Source organism: Ambystoma mexicanum, chromosome 8, assembly GCF_040938575.1.
Source record: "Ambystoma mexicanum isolate Mex_15411 chromosome 8, UKY_AmexF1_1, whole genome shotgun sequence".
In the NCBI taxonomy this organism is placed as follows: Eukaryota; Metazoa; Chordata; class Amphibia; order Caudata; family Ambystomatidae; genus Ambystoma; species Ambystoma mexicanum.
The window spans coordinates 1068736604-1068755625 of NC_090929.1; the positions used below are offsets into that span (position 1 = coordinate 1068736604).

The following is a 19022-nucleotide window of genomic DNA, read 5'->3' on the forward strand; positions in this document are numbered from 1 at the left end:
TAGGTCTGTCCCTGCACAATCTGGCAGAGCGCTAGACCCTATATCTGTCAGATTCCCGGCCTCGCCACCCTACCTACTGCATCACTGTGTTGTCTGGTAGATGCCTTCCACCCCCTCCTCTTGCACTTCTGCACTATTGCTATGTTGAAGGGGAAAATGTTGCTTCATGTCTTTGTGGAATGTTAGGTCGGTTTATCTAGTACACCTTGCAAAGCTGGAGTTTGGTGGCGGTGCCTCCATTGATGGTTCAGAGCACTTGCATGCTCTCGCAGTGCCTTGATTGAAACTAAATGGGAAGTGGGCCCATTCTATATATCATGGTTATATAGCATGTTGGTCTGTCTTTATATTTCCCCTTCCAGTGAACACGCAACTGCCATAGGTACTCTTCACTCAGGCAGTGTAATCACTTGCTCTGAACCAACCCGATACCCTGTTCACCCACATAGACAAAAAAAACCTTTAGCTGGAGGTTTATGCACTTTTAAGGTCTATTATAGTTGTAATATTGATACTTTTGTGCAATTTGTTTACTTTCCGAACAGATCAGATCGATGAGAACCTTAAGCAGTCCTTGCAGAAGGAGCTGAATGTCATGGCCCCTGGACTTACCGTACAGGTAAGAATGTAACTGTAGAGTGCCCGCAGCCAGTGCGTTTTAACACAGATTTAAATGTGAAAGGAGTCTTGGCAGGTAAGTTGACTCTGCACTTGCTTGATTAGGAAACAGATGACAGTGGAGTGAAGGGCTTTTTGGCTGGTCTGACTAAGCAAATGTACATTACTGAATTTCACCCCATACGAAAGGGAATTACTTGGTTATTGTATAGGGACTTGTAGGTCTCCAACTTTACTGCCCTCGGATGTCAATGTTCTGTACAAAAAAGCTGACCTGAGTCGTGGCAAAACATCACTTTGTCGCACTTCAAAATAAAAAATAAATGTAGATTGTTTCTGGGTGAAATAAAAAGGGAAAGTGACGAGGGGAGGAGAACACTTTGCAATTCATTGTACATAGTTGTTTTGCTGTTTTAACTGATGCAAACATCTGTCTCGGGTAAACAAAATTGAAATCGTTTTTTTTGCGGCTTGTTAATCTGTTCATTTACTGTGGGTGAAAATGTCTGCATGTTGCATAATTTTATCAGAACAGATGGCTGTGAAACAAGAGGGCAATTGCATTTTTGTGTTCAGACACGTCAAAATTCAAGGGTACTAGATGAAGGGGAGTTTGCCTAGGCATGCGGCTTTGGTTTCTCTGTGTGCGCCTTTACACGCAAACTATTGATTCCACCATTCTTTTAACCCTCAAAAGAATGTGGGATGGATACAACATATGGAAAACTGAAAACTGTGGCAATCTTGTAATGGACTGTTATGTGACGGACCTTTTTTTGTTTTTTATTTTTATTTATTTTTTGGAAATGTTCGCAGTTTCTTTACATTCATGTACCAAATACACATTTACACACTGTTGGTTCATAAAGCACGCACAACTGACCAATGCTCCCTCACATGCCCCCCCACCCCAACAGTGCCTTGGCAACCTGCCAAGCTCACTGACCTATACGTATGCCATATTCAATTCCTACCCAGCATGCAGTCAGGTGTGCCCCAGTAATTGAGAGATGACCGGTCTCCACTGATGCTGTCTCTGGTGGCGTAAACATCATTTGCGTGAGAGCGTTCCACAAGGCAACGTTATCACTTCCTCTCTTACCTCGGTAAACAGCTCGGTGCCAAACCACTGTTCCTGCGGTAGACAATCTTTGCAAGTCTCCCCACCACTTTTCTATACAAAAAGCCTCTGCGGATTTCCAAGACATTGCAATTCTTCTCTTGGGCAGCACATGAGGTCCTTCATTCTGACAATGTGCACTTTGCTGCGTTTCCTAATATACATTCCTAACAGACACAACCCCAGTGGATGTGATATCCAAATGTATCCCTTCTCCGGTCACCCTCTGCACAATCTCTGTCCAAAAAATGTGGACCAGGCCAACATGTTCTTCCATGCATCTAGGATATTGTTGTCTGTCTGCACCATTAAATCAAGATATATTTACGGGAGTCAGGTATGCCCTGTGGGTCACATACAACTGCGTAGGTTTTAGCCTGGCATACCTAGAAACCCTTTTTTGGCTATAGCAGTACTCTGGACCATTCCCCATCTGAGATAGGCCTCCAAAGGTCTGCTTCCCATTTAGCCCGTATTCCAAGTCAGATGATCTTTAACCACCCAGTATCAGTTTGTAAAGTCCGGACACCACATGCCTGCCTTCTGTCCTGTCATACATTTCCTCTACTTCTACTTGTGTATTCTCCACCATACCTTCCCGGAGATCAGGCCACCTAGCCACAAGTGTGCACATTATGTTTAGAAATATCAAGAATTGTCCCTTATTTAAGCTAAATTGCTTGACCAGTACAACTCTGCAAGCCTACCATCTTGAAACCGGTCTCCTACAGTGACCATGCCGCAACTCTCCCAGTATTTGCAAATCCTTTTTTACATCTTGCAGCCTGTCTGCTGCAATGACAGCAAGAGGGATTTGCTGATAGAAGTGGTCTGCCAAGCCGAGCATTCTGCATGCCCTATGCCGTATGGGTTTACCCAGGTAATAGTGTTTTAGTATTGGCTGTAAAAGTGTAGTGTCTAGTGTTGGGTTATCTGCTAGCCAGTCCACCACAAACTGCAATTGTCCGGCCAAAAAATATAATTTGAAATGTGGTACTTTAATCCCACCCACTTCATGAGCTCTTTGGAGTGTACATGGAGAATTCCTGCGTCTGCCTCCTGTCCACAAGAATCCCCTGCTCAATGAAGTTTCAGAAGAAATGTCTGGGGATGTCATATGGCACATTTATGAAAAAGTAGAACAGCCGAGGGAGGGCTACAATTTTTAAGAGGGCAGCTCTGCCATTACCAACAAAGGCAGCTACCCCAGAACTTCATCGACTTTGTCAGTCTATCCAAGGCACATAGCGTGTTATGTTAATGTTCTATTTTGGCGTCCATGGTACACATCAATGCCTAAGTATCTAAAAGTGTCTATGGACCACTTCAAATGTAGGGTTGGGAGCTGCCCTGCTGTTTTACCCCTGAACCCTGCTAGTGGAAATAAGCACGACTTCTCGTGGCTTATAGTAACACCAGAGAGTTCCACAAAGCAATCTAACACATCCAGCATGTGTTGCAAATTCTCCTCAAATCTTTGCACATAGAGTAGCATGTCATCCGCGTACATGGAGACCACATGCGTAATGCCATCTATTCATATTCTTGCATCTGCATATTCTTCTCTGAAGAACATTGCTATTGTTTCCAGTGCATGAATAAAAAACATTGGGGACAACGGGCATCCCTGTCTGGTGCCCCTGTGTTCCCAATTTTCTGATATGTGGCGTCTCGTTTTTATTCTGACTCTAGGTGCAGTGTATAGCAGATTCACCCATCTCGGATATCCCTGTCCTATACCAAATCGCCAGAGGGTGACGTATAGTCAGTCCCAGCGAACTGGATCTAACACTTTAATGGCATCTAATGATGCTACGGCATAGTGTTCGCTGCTGGATTTTATATGGTCTATTAGGTGGTGTAGGTGCCGCAGGTTCCAGGAGGTATTCCTTCCCGAGCATACCCGGTCTGATCTGGGTGTATCAGACCTCAAAGCACACTCCTCAATCTATTTGCCAGGAGTGTAGTAAGAATTTTGATGTCAAGATTCACCGTAGAGAGGGGCCTATAGGAGCCTCATTCCAGGAGGGATTTATTTGGTTTCAGTATTTTATGATAGGTTATTTATAACGTGCTTAATACCCAGAGGTTTCTAAGCGCGGACCTGTGGATTGAACCTGTGTTGCTCTGTGTCATCTTGCTTCCAAGGCGAGCACGTTGCCGCTGAGCTATCCTCCCGAGACTATTGGTATCATAACCAATTCCCTGAGCCTCAAACGAAGCTCTCCAGTCTCATGACTCCTGCAGCATCTTTAGATGCTCAGGGGCTAGCTAATCTGCAAATTCATTGTAGAATTATCCCGGGAGGCCATCTGTTCAGGGGTTATACATGTCTGCAATGATCGAATCATCTCTTGGACCGTAATCGGGGCGTCTAACTCTGCCGCCACGTCTTTTTCTAAGCAGGGTAGTTTAATCCGGGACAATGCCTCCTCTAGAGCCTCAAACGGGTTTTGTTTCGGAATACAAGGAGCTATAAAGATGATATAATTGATTTCACTCTGGTTCTTCCGTTAATTCCTTGTTCATCTTTAATGGAGCAGATAATTTCCCTTTTGGTCTCACTCTGGCAGAGCAGGCTAGCAGCTTGCCCGGTTTATCTCATGCGTCGTGTAATTTTTCAGCATATTTGGCATAATTAAACGTTCCTAATCTCCCCCAAAATGCAATCCACTTCTGTTTCAGCAATATCCAGTCTTGGGGCGCGACATTTAACTTAATGTGTTCCTGTTCCGCTATCTCCAGCTGTTTCTCTGTGCAGTCCAGATTACACATTGTCTTTTTGTATTCTCCCCCATTTTACTTATAGCCTCTCCTCCGACTACAATTTTAAAGACCTACCATAGTGTGCTGGAGGCCAGTACGCTGCCAGTATTGGACACAAAGTACAGCTTAATCACTTCCCTGAAGTGTTCTCTAAAGATCTCATTTCGTAGAACCTCGCATCTTAGTCTCAATATTGGAATCTGAGGCCTGGGGGCGTTTTGCTATGTGAGTTGGACAGGGGAATGGTCAGACAGCACACAAGCCTTATAGGTGACCTCGACCAACTCTATCCCTGTGAACACGTCTATTTGGGTGTGTACAGCATATGGGGCAGAGTAGTGAGACTAGCCTCGAGCGTCCCCTCGCAGTGTTTGCCAAACGTCTCCCAACTGGAAGGAACTCTGGAGAGTACTCTACGCCTTTGCAGGCGTGGCTGGCCTTGAGTACTTGTTGTCAGACCTATCCAAGGTGGGGGTCTAGGGTGCAGTTAATATCTAAGGCCCGTTATCCAGGTGCTACCTTTTATAGGGGCCAACATTAGAGTGCAAAGAGCGTAAAAAAAGTAGTGCCGTTGTGGTTAGGGGAGTACGTGTTTATTATACACACTTCCCTATCTTCAATGAGGACATGTACTAGAATCATTCTGCCTTAGTCATCTTTTTGCTTTGCAGGACTTTTAAAGCTACTGTTGGCGCAATCCATATTCGAACCTCCCTATATGCCTGCTCAAATATAAGCGCATTCTGTTTGTCTTTATGAAACTATTTAGGCCTCTGACATTCCAGGTCAGTATTCTTATACCCACTGCAATGTCAAATGGGAATTAAAGGCCTCATTAGGACTAAGGATGCACTCCGGCCAACCAGTGCTAAACAAACAAACTGTCAAACTCCTGTCACACCCTAATCCAACGCCAATACAACAATCCCCCAACCATGCACAGCCTGCTCGGGCACATCCGATTCTTGAGCAAGCTATGGCAGCTGCAAGGGCTCAGCATGCACGTAGCGGTTGGATACCGACAAACTGGTATCCAGAAGTGAGGTCACAAGAAGGGGGTTTCCTGCAGCCATTTTCATGGGCAAGCCCATAGAAGTTCTATGCAAGTTACGCCAAAGTTTGCATCCTGCTTTATGTAAATGCCATCACACACCATGATACTGCAACTCCGTAAAGCTGCTGCCACAAGACTTGTAATGTCAGCCGTCAATGTTTCAGTATTGCCTTCCCAAGTTTGTAGTCCTGTTTCAGTTAAACTCCGTTGCGTACCCTAAGCGTTGAGCGTCCTTGTTTTCTTAACTAGCATGAACCCCCGAGTAGTGTCAATCCTCCAGCGGAGCGAGCCTCTTTGAGTCCATCCAGGCGTGACCTTCCTCTGGGTTTTCCCAAAAATAAGACTTGCTTTTATATAGTACCTTTTCGGTGAGCAGGATAGACGAGCATATATTTCATCTCCGCTCTTGAGAGCCACTCCTTTGTGGTGCCACACTGGGCTCTTAAGTGTGTAGTCCAGGTAGATGGCCAGGTTAGCAGATGCTCTATGAATCACGCCGCCATACCTGTAGAACGTGAGAATCTTTGTAGTTCGTAATCCTGGCAATAATCGGTTGCAGAAGAGCTCCATGCGGGTTTTAGATTTTTTCTTTTTTTTAAAAAAAGGATCTGTATGCTCTTTCTATCGTGAAGCCCTGCGTGAGTGACCCAAGCCGATTTCTTCTAAGAGCAAGTTTTCTACATACAACATGGGGTCAGTTCCTTCGGTGTCTTCCGGGATGCTCAATATATGCACATTGTTGCATCTCGCCCAGCCTTCAGCATCTTCTGCTCTGTTTTCAAGTACATTCACTTTCTGTTTCAGCTTCTTGATGTCTACTTGAATGGCTTGTGTTGTCTTCGACCTGCGCCTCAATTTTCGTTGTTTTGTCTGCCAGGGCTCTGATATCTTGCCGGAGCAGACCAGCGTCTATAACGGCATCTATTTTGTATTCAAGGCAAGTCTGCAAGGCCGCAATGGCAGAGAACACCTGGTGGTCTACTCCGCCCTGTTGTGAATTTGCCTCATGTGCATTGGTAGGCTTGTGTCCTTCCTGTCGAGTCGGTTCAAGTTTCCCCCACTTGCGTAGGCTTCCATTGTGGTTTGCTTGGCTTTTCCGTGTCCAGTCCGGCTAGTCATTTACTCAGCAGTTCAACTCGCCGACTAGGCTGCACTGCAATGGGAGTGGGGGTGTCCTCTCCTCTTGCCCCTGTGTGTCGCAGATTATGCAGACCACTCTGACAAGGGAGTGTTAAAGTTTGGCTGTAGTCAGTCAACACTATTCTGGCCGTGCTCCCTGTGTCTAGCATGGGTTCCCGTCTGAGTCCCTGGGTCATTGAAGGGCTCTAAGCGCTTGACACCCTCTGTGGTTACTTAGCCACATGCCACACTGGATAATATTGACAATATATACAGGAATGTGCAGTGCGACTCTGACTCCATCCATAGGCACAATGCTGGAAGTTAGTTTCATATAGTGTTGAGGGTCCATGCATTCGTGCTTCAGGCAAAAGTTAATGACATTTTGCCCCTATCCGGTCACAGAAAGCAGGTTGTTCTGCTTCTGAGTAGACACCGCGCAGTTATGTTACAATTCTTGAGTCCTTGTGCACAACTCCCAGTAAGAAAAAGGCAAATGGAAGCCTCCTTATCCCTCCGGTTGTCAATGGGCAAAGATGGTCCAGAGCAACACCGGCAGGACCGCGGAGGCACTGAGGGAGAGCCCCATGGGCCCTCAGTGTAAATGCAGTTATTTAAGGGCTTCTTGTAGTGTCAGCACAGCCCGCTTTCCTATTCAGCTTTGACTCGCTCACTGTGTTGCCGCTCGGTAGTCATCTGCTCTAGACTGTCCATCCTTCCGGCCTGGGCAGCCTAGTAGATCCGCTTCTGGCTTCAATGACGAAGCGTAAGTTTGTTATGGTCTTCTACCGCAACTGTGCTCTCGTCAAACAAAAGGTGCCCGTTCGCAGAGGCAGGCAGCCAGGGCACCTCCCGGGGCACGCTGCACCAAAATTACTTTCCTCCGTGCTTCGGTGTGCCCCTGCAGGTGGCAATGTCTCTTCAATTCCCGGCGGATGCCGTCTTGTTAGGTCGGCAGAGTTTCCTAAATCATTCGATATTGTTACCGGATGGGAGGTTTACTACTCGAATCTCCTGCAGTGCTGTGTCGGTGTCGCTTGTGTCATCAGCACTTGTATTATTTGCCGGAATTTGTGTGTTCACAGCAATCCATGAACCGATCGAGCAGGATGTGTTGCATCCTCACAGCATGGTTGCTGGCCACGCCCTCTGTTATTTGGCAGACTAATACTTCATAATGTGTGTTTTAAAGTAGAACCCTAAATATTATGGGGAGATACTAAATATTAGTCCGTAGAGGGCACTGCGCCCAATAAAGATTGGATCCATTGTTGTAGAGGCTAAAACGTCTTCTAGTTACTACTTGGGGGAAATGTAAATAACATAATTGTTCTGTCACAATTACGACAAATATTGATATGTAAATTATCGACATTCTGTTTTGAGCAGTGAAAATAAAGTATTGCTCTCACTAATTACGATCAAGGTTGAGGTAGCAGAGCTGACAAGGCTTAGTCTCAGGAAGGGTCAGGGTGTGGTCTGGAGCTACAATGAGACCACACAGAGCAACTTCAGTAATTCCATTTAGATGGGTAAGTACATGAAACAGGATTTGTTAGGCCTTTAGTGTGTAAATATTGTCACACAAAGCCTTATAAAAACCTATTTCTGATGTTTGTTAATCTGCTTAGAATCACATGCTGTGCATAGGTCCGACATCCAGTGGTCACTGCGGAGTATTGCATTTTGTTTTTCGTAGTCGAAAAGGGGACGTCGACAAGGCGTGTCTGTAACACTATCCCTATAGTGACGTGCATTGTACCCACAATCCCTCACGCGTCGAGGTCCCTCAGATTGTTTTTTTCCGCCCAGTTTCTGGTCGCCTTTCGCGGAGCTCCTAGAGAGACATTGCTAATACTTGCCACGGACCTCGGTCCTTTGTTATACTTAATATATTATTAACAATCCCTTCCCTCGACGTTAGCTGTGAAGCTGTTTCTCCGCCGAACAGATTTTCGACGGAGAGGAAGAGCGGAGGAGATCCTTCGGCGCTGCCGAACACGTGGCCTGGCCTCGACGGCCAACATACAGTAGGGAGAGTGGGGGTTCGAACTTTTATCTTCTCTTTGAGAATGTCTTTCTTTCTCCCCTTTCTTTCCCTTGGGGTTGTTATCGCCAGCTATTATTGCCTCAGCTATGGAGAGGACACCTTTTAAGTTCTGCCCACGCTGCAGGGGCAAATATACTTGGAAGGATAAGCACAAGCTCTGTAATCGTTGCTTGCCCCTCGATCACAAAGAGGACAGCTGCGCAGCCTGCAAGCTCCTGAAACCTAGAACCCTTAAGGAACGAAAAGTTAAAAGGTGGGCGGACTACGCGATGTCGAAGTCAGTTTCCTCACCCGCTGCCGCTGTTACTGAAAGTGACGAGGAGGGCGATAACTCGACGTCCGTTACGGAAGTCATGAACCCCCAGAAGGAGCGTTCCCGCTCCTCGACGTCCGTCCCCGGCCCCGACGGGCTCGGCTCACGCCCTGCTTATGGGGATGAACACCCCGGCGACAAGGACGCACATAAACCCCATAAGGCTAAACATACAACCCACGGCTCTTCTTCGTCGAGAACGAAGGATCCATCAGCGCCGAAGGGGACGCAGGGCACTCCGGCGTCTACCGCAGACCGTAAAGGTCTCAAGCCCCACCCGCAAACGCAGCCGCGACCAGCGATTGGGCTTTCATCTAACACGGGCGCTACCCCAAAAACATCCGACGTAACGCTCCATAGAGCGGCCGTCGAGGTACAACGCGCAACGCACACAACGTCGACACCAGAGCCCTCGACTGACAAACTCGTTGTCGAGAGCCTAGCGAGAATTGTCTCCGAAGACAAACGTGCGCGGACGACGAAACAAACGTCGAATACCGCGACGAAAAAGCACAAAGGTAGCCAAGAACTGCCCCTTTCATCTAAGGACGCTTCTGAACTACCGGAGGGCTTCTCAGAAGGAGACGGTAACCTCTCGTCGACGTTGTGGGAGCGTTCGAAGCGGTTCGAAGGTGAAAACACAGATTTCCCCCCTCTAGACTATTCAGGGGTACCCCATGAGACCCTTGAAAGACTCCATTCTTGCATGGAGAAAATGGAAAGGTTTCTAGGAAACCAAGACCCACCCACTCACAAAAGACAAAGAGAATGGCCCCAGGATGACCCTAGAGTCAAGATTCCTAGGCTGGTTCCCCCTTCCACAGATGTATATGACCTCACTGAGGAGGAGCAATACCTTCAGGAAGATGAGGAGTGTTTGGGTGGGCAAGAAGAAGAACTTGAGGAAGAGGGGTTCGAAGAAGATCCTTACACTAATTTCGAAGAGGATACAGCTACATCGCAGCCCTGGCAATCCCCGTCAGTGCAGCCGTGGCAATCCCCATCAGTGCACTCAGACCCTGATGCCTTTCACCCTTCTCCTCTCAAGGATTCACATATTGGGAACTCCTCTCCCATAGATGACCAACCTTCCCTCAATGCACTATTGCGCAAGGCAGCAGCGCATTTTGAGCTTGACACAGGGGAAGCTCTTCCAGACATAGACTTTGTAGAAAGAGTTATTAAAGAAAAAGCCCCTGTTAGCCAGTCTATTCCACTCCTGGCTTCTATTAAGAGAAGAATTTCTCCTTCCCTTTCTAATCCAGCTTTAGTAAGAAGGGTCAACCCTAGAATAGAAAAGCTCTTCAGCCCTTCATCCTCTGACCCTTTATACATCAGAGGACACTCTATTCCGGACTCCCTTGTAGTTACCAACACAAGGAAAAGAGCAGGGGTACCACTATCCACTAGTGAAGCACCACCTGACAAAGAAGGCAAGAAGCTGTACGCACTTGGGAAGAGAATCACGACCTCCGCCGCCTTCTCTACTAGAATTGCTAATAACAACTCCCTATTAGCTAGCTACGCAGATGCACAGTGGAGCAAGCTGCGCAGCGAGGCAGAGGACGCACCTGAACCCCTGCGGTCACGTCTGCTAACTGTAATATCAGAGGGAACACTTGTAAACCAGGGCATCGTTAAGAACTCCCTAGATGCCGCTGAAACTGCTGGCCGATCCCTGGTTCAGGGAATACTTCTCAAACGACACGTTTGGCTACGCAATTCAGGTTTTAAACCCGAAACCCAAGCCTCCCTCATAAATAAACCCATAGAACAGACGCATCTGTTTGGGAAGGCAGTTGATGAGGCACTAGAACATGCTAAGAAAGAGTTTGATACCATCAAGACTCTTGATCAAATATCTAGACCCCCTAACAGGCGAGGCTATGGTAATAGACGCTCCTTTCGTGGCCAAAGACAGCAGCAAAACCAACAACAATGTTACTCTGCTACCAACTGGCCCTCTAACCAGGGTAACACCCAGTTCAGTCAAAGAGGCCAACGGCGTGGCAGAGGAAGAGGTCGTGGCTCCAGCCCCAGAGGTTCCACGCCCAATACCAGCAAATGACCCGAAGATTTGGGTCCCCTCCCATGCATCACCGGTCGGGGGCCGCCTAACATCGTTCCTATCAGCATGGGAGGGAATATCGTCAGACCGATGGGTATTATCAACCATAACCCACGGATACTGCATAGAATTCAACGGTTACCCGAAGTACAAACCCCCACGAAACCAACGCAGATCACCGGAGCACCTCACCATTCTTTTACAAGAAGTAAAAGAACTGCTGAAAAAAGAAGCAATAGAACCTGTCCCCCTATCTCAGGTAACAGAAGGTATTTATTCAGTGTACTTCCTTGTACCCAAAAAGGACTTAACCATGCGCCCTGTATTAGATCTGCGCCCAGCGAACAACTTTGTCAAACCACAGAAGTTCCGTATGGTGACCTTGCAGGAAGTAATCCCACTGTTATCACAGGGGGATTACATGACAACGCTAGACATGAAAGATGCATACTTTCATATTTTAATGTTGCCAGCACACAGAAAATACCTCAGGTTCAAGATAGAGAACAAACACTACCAATTCAGAGTACTACCCTTCGGGATAGCTTCTGCTCCAAGAGTATTCACAAAAGTACTGGCAGTAGCAGCGGCCCACCTGCGAAGGCTATCCATCCCAATATACCCTTACCTCGACGACTGGCTCATAACCGGGGATTCTTACGAAACATGCTTCTCCAATACCCAAAAGACCGTAAACCTTTTGTACCAACTGGGCTTCTCCATCAACGAAAAGAAGTCCAGCTTAGAACCCAGCCAAACCAAACAATTTTTAGGGGCTCTAATTCAAACAAAGGACGGCCTCGTCTTCCCCTCCAACGAGAGGGTCCAAAACATGCTGTTTCAGATCCCCCATTATGTAACAGGTCGGGAGGTGACGGTACGCAAAGCTATGCGCTTGCTAGGGATGATGGCGTCATGTATTTATTTGGTACCTCACGCGCGTCTGCGCATGCGCCCAATGCAGGAGTGGCTCAACAGCCAGTGGTGTCAGGCCAGCGGACAATGGGACGATCTAGTGGTGGTCTCGCAGGCCTTAGTACTTTCGCTGAGGTGGTGGACAAAAGAAAACCTGCTAATAGGGAAGACTTTTGCCACACCCGCAGTAGAAGCCACTCTAACCACAGACGCATCCCTCACAGGATGGGGGGCTCACCTATCCCATCAGACTGCTCACGGAGCGTGGACTCCGAGTTTAGCATCCAAACATATAAACCTGCTGGAACTTCTAGCAGTGTTCAAGGCACTGAAAGCCTTTCAGAAACACCTGCAAGGAAAGACAGTGATGGTCCTCACAGACAGCACCACAGCCATGTACTACCTCAACAAACAAGGGGGCACTCACTCTCCAGGACTGTCCAAACTGTCCCAGAATATATGGAAGTGGGCTCTCAGACACAACATGTTTCTACTATCGCAACATGTACCAGGGGAACTCAATCTGCTAGCAGACAAGCTCAGCAGAGACTTCCCACTGCCCGAAGAGTACAAATGGCAATTGCACGAAAACATCGTCTTAGACGTCTTCACGCAATGGGGTTTTCCGGAAATAGACCTGTTCGCAACTATGGAAAACTCACAATGCCAAAGTTACGCCTCCAGGTACCCCCAGAACCAATCCAAGGGGAACGGTCTGTCGATTCAATGGTCAGGGAAATTTGTTTACGCCTTTCCCCCCCGACTCCCCTTCTCAACAAAGTGGTGCACAAGATGCACCAGGAGCAGGTTACCATGATACTAGTGGCCCCAATGTGGGCCCGGCAACCTTGGTTCGCTCACTTGATGGAGATGTCCCTATCTCCCCCAGTGAAACTTCCCTGCCCATACAACATGCTGTCACAAGACAAGGGCAAGACACTGCACCCATGCCCTCAGACCATGAACTTAGCAGCCTGGCTCCTGAGATCGTAGAATTTGGCCATTTACAACTCCCTCAGAGATGTATGGACATCCTCAGGGAAGCCAGAAAACCAAATACTCGCCACTGCTATGCTAGCAAATGGAAAAGATTTGTCATCTGGTGTACAAATAGGAGCATCAACCCAATTGACTGCTCTCCTACTGACATTGTCCTATACTTGACCCATTTACTGGATTCAGGTCTAGTGTTCAATTCTATTAAAGTCCACCTAGCGGCACTTTCTGCATACACCACTTCCCAACTTAAAGTGTCGTGGTGGAAGATACCAGTTATCAAAGCCTTCATGGAAGGGGTAAAAAGAATACACCCTCCAATAGCTAACCCAGCTCCCGGATGGGACTTAAATGTGGTACTTTCTAGACTCATGGGCCCCCCTTTCGAACCCATGCACAAAGCAACTCTTAAAGACCTCACTCTTAAGACTGCTTTCCTAATAGCTATCACCTCCATTAGGAGAGTAAGTGAACTACAGGCTCTTTCTGTACTAGACACCTTCGTAACAGTTCACAAAAATAAAGTGGTTCTACGCACACACCCAAGGTTTGCACCAAAATTCATCTCAAAATTTCATGTAAACCAGTCTATAGAACTACCAACGTTCTTTCAAAACCCTTCCAGCTTGGGAGAAAAAAGTCTGCATACACTAGATGTACGCAGAGCAGTCATGTTCTACATGGAAAGAACCAGACCACTGAGAAAGACTAATCAGTTCTTTGTCTCTGTGGCAGCAGGAAGAGAAGGAGATGCAGTTTCAAAGTCCACTATATCTAGATGGATTGTTCTATGCATCACTCTCTGTTACACTCTTGCTAAGAGAGAACTACCCTTCAAGCCAAGAGCACATTCCACTCGAGGCACTGGGGCTTCCATAGCATTCATTGCAAATGTTCCCCTTGAGTCCATCTGCAAAGCGGCTACCTGGAGTTCTGTGCACACCTTTACAAAACACTACTGTCTAGATACACACTCTAGATCTGACTCCCAGGTGGGACAGGCAGTATTAAGACATCTTTTCTCTACTGTTCCTTCTCATAACCCACCGCCAACTCCGGGTACTGCTCGCTAGTCTATGCACAGCATGTGATTCTAAGCAGATTAACAAACATCAGAAGACAATGCATTACTTACCGTAAAAGCATTTCTGATGGTTGTATCTGCTTAGATTCACATGCGCCCACCCTTCCTCCCCGCTCGGATGGAAGGAACATAGACACCTTTTTTATATATTCTCTCTTTTCTGTACTCACTCACGTCTAGAAGGCTCCCTCAGGGCAGAAAAATACAAACAGAGGGACCTCGACGCGTGAGGGATTGTGGGTACAATGCACGTCACTATAGGGATAGTGTTACAGACACGCCTTGTCGACGTCCCCTTTTCGACTACGAAAAACAAAATGCAATACTCTGCAGTGACCACTGGATGTCGGACCTATGCACAGCATGTGAATCTAAGCAGATACAACCATCAGAAATGCTTTTACGGTAAGTAATGCATTGTCATATACATCCATCTTTGGGAGAAATCGAATTGATTCATATGCAAGTACCAGTGCAACACATTTGAGTAGTTGAATGCATAGGATAGAGAGAGCTCTTTAGAATCCACACAAAACAGCTTCCCTCATTTTTATAAGTCCAAGTCTAAGATGGTTTGGGGCTTTGTACCCAAAAGGCATCAGTTCCAAAGCTTATACTACTTCAGGTAGGTTGATATAGATATTTGAAGTGCCAGTGCTTATAATTAATAAATGAGTTTCAAAGTTAGATAAAAGTTCAGGTAAGTACTTGATTCAATCCAACACACTATGAGAGGCCTAGGTAACCATCCTTAATCCAAGTTTCACCCCAAAGGTCAGGTAAGGATGTTGGGGCTAGGACTTTATACCCAATGTAACCCCAGCAAGGACATGGAGGTGTGGGGCAAAGGGGAGTTCAGGGCAAAAACAGCTATGTTGACTTAACCCTCTGACTCTGATGATTCCAGAGACCACTGTAGGTGTTCCGAAATCCCTTGGGGGACACTATCTTCTGTGTTTGATCTGGAAGCTGTGCTGGGCCTGCTCCTTTGTTTGTCCATCGAAAATCACCTGCCGCCGCCTGGCCGTGGTGACTCCCCTTGCAAATCCATCTTCCTAGCTTCCTGAAGGTGTCCAGAGGTGATCTGCACTGCAGAAATCCTTTTCTTCGTTGAGGTGTTCTACTGGAAGCTGTCTGGAACCGATTCCGAAGTACTGCAACTGATCTAAACTAAATTCTGTGTCCAAAAGTGACCTTGGGGCCTTTCTCAATAGGACCAAGCACAGACAATTGCGTCCCCAATGGATTCTTAACACAGCAGTGGTGTCTGTAGAAATCTCAGTTAGAGGGGTACGTTTACGTACCCTTTTCTGCCCCCCCTCGCCCCCCCACACCACCACTCACCCACCTCCCTTGTCCTCCATAGGGTTACATGGGCATAATGTCCTGTCCCTAATTCACTCTCTCCTGACTTTGGTCTGTGGAGGCCTGGTCAAAGACCCCCTTCTAGGACTATCCTAGTGACTGGAATGGAGTGAGCTTACTTACCGGTCTAGCTGGAATTATTGGTGTTGCTATGTGTGGACTCATTGTAGCCCTAGACCACTCTCACATCCTTCCTGAGACTAAGCCTTGCCACTCTGCTAACGTACCTTGATTGGGTTTGGCTAAACTGTCTCCCTGTTCACCATTAAAGGGTAGCCTTCCACAGTCCCCCTCAATGGGGCTGATTTTTGGAAATCTATTTTATCCAGGTGTACTACCTTTTTCCACCGACTCACTGCTAAGATCTCTTAGCACCTTGCACTGCACACACTGTCCCCACTCCCGGCCACAGACCGATCCATTAGCACATCAACCCTAATCTAAACCAAGACTTGGCTGTCTCCCTTAGTCCTGTCTCACACTCATATCAGCGCCAAACAGGACCCAAAGCACTGTAAACATCAGATCTTGGGTTCTTCCCTGCGGATAACATACTGCCAAGTTTCTCAGCCAAACCCTCAAAGCAGATTGGCACATAGGCACTGGGCACTTTGGATCTGCATCATCAACACCACAGGTTTCGCATCTGCCTCTTCCGCTTTCCCACGAATGTCCCACCACGGGCCCCGCCTTTTTTTTCTTCTTTTGAACCACGTGCAGCAAAACGACCAGTAATGGCACAAAGGCACTATACAAGACCTCTAACATTACATCATTCCTGCCTCTGCTTTGCACAGCTACCAGGCATGGTCTCCAGCTCCCCCTCAACATTTCTGCCTTCCTGTTACATGCAAGCCTTTTATGTGTCCCAGATTTCCTTTGTCCATTTATTGCTGGCCCATCCCGTCTGTGTATATTCTGCCTTTTCTGGACACGGCAGCCCAACATTGTCTCCCACTCTCCCCTCACCTTTTCTGCCCACTTGTGATATGCAGGCACCCATGATTTCATGCCTGCCCTTGCCTGACTTTCTGGCTCATCCTGTCTGTGTATTTTCTTCCTCTTGACACACTGGTCTGACGCAGTCTCTTGCACCTGTTTTGCCTTTTTAGAACATACAGACCCTCAATGGGTCCCAACTTTCTCTTGCCTCACTATTGCTGGCCCATCCAATCTGCATATTTATTTTATTTTCTCGACACAAGAGCCTGATCGTGTGGTCTTGAGCTTTACTCTCGCCTCTTCTGCACCTGTGTAACATGGTCCTCCATGGGTGACCTTGCCTGACTAGAGCTCAGTGTCGTTGTAATACATGTAATCAAATACATGAGAAGTATGGAAAGAGATGTACTATGGTAGCTCTGAAGGTGTCTCAGTTATGAATGGTCATCAAAAAAATTGATCGCTAATAACTTTGGACTTGTGTGATGGATTCGGCTGAAATTTTGCAGGCAATTTTGTACGCCTGGGTCCCCCAGATTGCAAAGCTAGGGAAAGATTTTTTTAAAAATAAATTTATTAAGAAAACCCAAAAAGGCACTTTCGGCCAGTCCCCATTTATTTTCCCATAGACAAAAAAGGTAATTTTTTGCTTGACCACACAGCCTAAACTACTGGCCAGATTTGGACCAGGTTTGAATCAACTTGGGTACGAAGGGTTGACGCGTGATCCTTTTGTGGTTTGTGGTCACTCTGTCCAGTACTTTTTTTTCAAAATCATTTAACTGAGAAGTGGGCGACCCCCTTCTCAAAAATAAATGGCTATATCTTGCCTGATTCCTTTTTATCGTAACAGCCAACTTCTTTTTTTTTTTAAAACTTTTTTCAGCAAGAGGAATGATGGCCGTGTTTATACCCCAATGTATCTGAAAATAAAGTGCAGAAAAAAGCCATTTGCAGGTAAAAAACATGCAAATGCCATTAAGCTAGAGGTGGGGTGAGGCAAGAGGATACCAAGTGAAATTTGGTGGTTGGTTGGGCAGGGGGGGGGGGGCGGTAGTGTGGATTAGGGACCAAGTTTTCAACACGAGGGTCAAACATTTTTCAAATACCCTCTGGTATAACCTGGGTTTATAACCGTGGCTACCCGACATTTCAACTGAAACTGTCACAGAAACGACAAGTGTTGTGGGGGCATGGGAGAGGGCAGGAGGCCAATAGGGGAGTTTTCCTAGTTAACCGCTAGTATAACCTGGGGGTATAGCTGTGGCTATGGGAAAAAAGTTACTTAAATAAATAAAAATAGGTCATTGGGACATACAGTGAGGTTGGGGGTGAAAAATCACTAGCTATGGCCAGTGACTCGGTAGTGTTTTAAAGTTAAGGGTGGACACTGACGAAAGCCATGGCGAGTGGGCTGCATACAGTGGGCACCGCCAAAGGCCTTGGCCACTGGCCATGGCTGAATGGCCTGTGGGTTGCAAGTGTTTTTAAAATATCCAGTGGACACGGTTGAAGACATTTTAGTGTTTTAAAAAAATACAAAGGTCATGGCTAGTGGTCTGGTAGTGTTCTAAAATATACAGCGGGCACGGGCAAAAGCCATGGCCATTGGCGTGGAAAAAACTATGGTGTAACAAAAAATCTGCTAGTGTTGTACAATATACAGTGGCCACAGATGAAGGCCGTGGCCACTGGTCCAGTGCGTAGAAAAAAAACTATGGTATAGCAACCTGAAATTCAGGAAAACTTTTGTTAAACTTCCTAACGGTCCCTGCAACTATCCACATTAGGTAGGACTTTAGACGACTCTCACTTGGGACACAAGGCTGCAACTCTTAGTACAAGCCTGAACCACACAAGATTTGTTTGCAATGGCTGAACAGACAGGCTTCTCTTAGGAGTAAGGTGTAGGGAGGTAAAAAAACGTGCATTATACACATAGGCCAAAGAAACACTGACACACTAAAGGTTGTATAAATATAATGGTTGATTTTATATATACACTAAGGTAAAGGTGATTTTTCAGAGTAAGTACTGTAACACACAATGAGTAACTTAGGACAACTAATGCAATCTTTACAGAAAGTAAATCACTTTGATCATATTTTTAGAACGGCGTACAACACTTTTGTAATAACTTTTGAAACCTCAGTTTCAGGTAAGAATTCATGAAATAAGACCAACATAAAGCAGGTAAATACTTGTAATAATTTCACAGAGGCCTTGGGCTTTAGTAGTCCATCCCTAGCTAGTTATGAGTGTCTCAGAGTCATAGTGGAAGGCCAAACAAGCAAGGCACAAGCTGTTGAAAGTCCAAAATCTTCAGTAGAAAGTAAGTAACACTCTTTTTGGGGAAAAGGTTCAGGGACCTCGGGGACGGCTCCCTGAAAGCATGCAGGCATTAGGCCTGGGTGAAGAAGTATGGGCGAACTCCCCAACACAAGAATCGGCACTCGAGCAACACAGGAGCAGCAAAGCAACTCTAGGTGAATTCTACTAAGATTATTACAGTACCTTAAACGTGAAGAAGAGGATGCAGCACAATGCCCCTGCGATGCAGGAGCAGCATACCAGTAACCGGATTCTTGGTCAGACAGACGAAAGAAGGGACA

At 46.6% G+C, this 19022-nt stretch overlaps 1 protein-coding gene across 2 annotated transcripts in view; it reads left to right on the plus strand.

Annotated features, from left to right (window-relative positions):
• The window catches only part of LOC138472732 (erlin-1-like), a 519316-nt gene that overhangs the window by 175309 nt on the left and 324985 nt on the right, over positions 1-19022 (plus strand). For both annotated transcript variants that reach the window (XM_069611050.1, XM_069611051.1), the window contains exon 7: positions 546-619. In XM_069611050.1, the coding sequence (XP_069467151.1) occupies positions 546-619 (74 nt within the window). The remainder of the gene's footprint in view (positions 1-545; positions 620-19022) is intronic.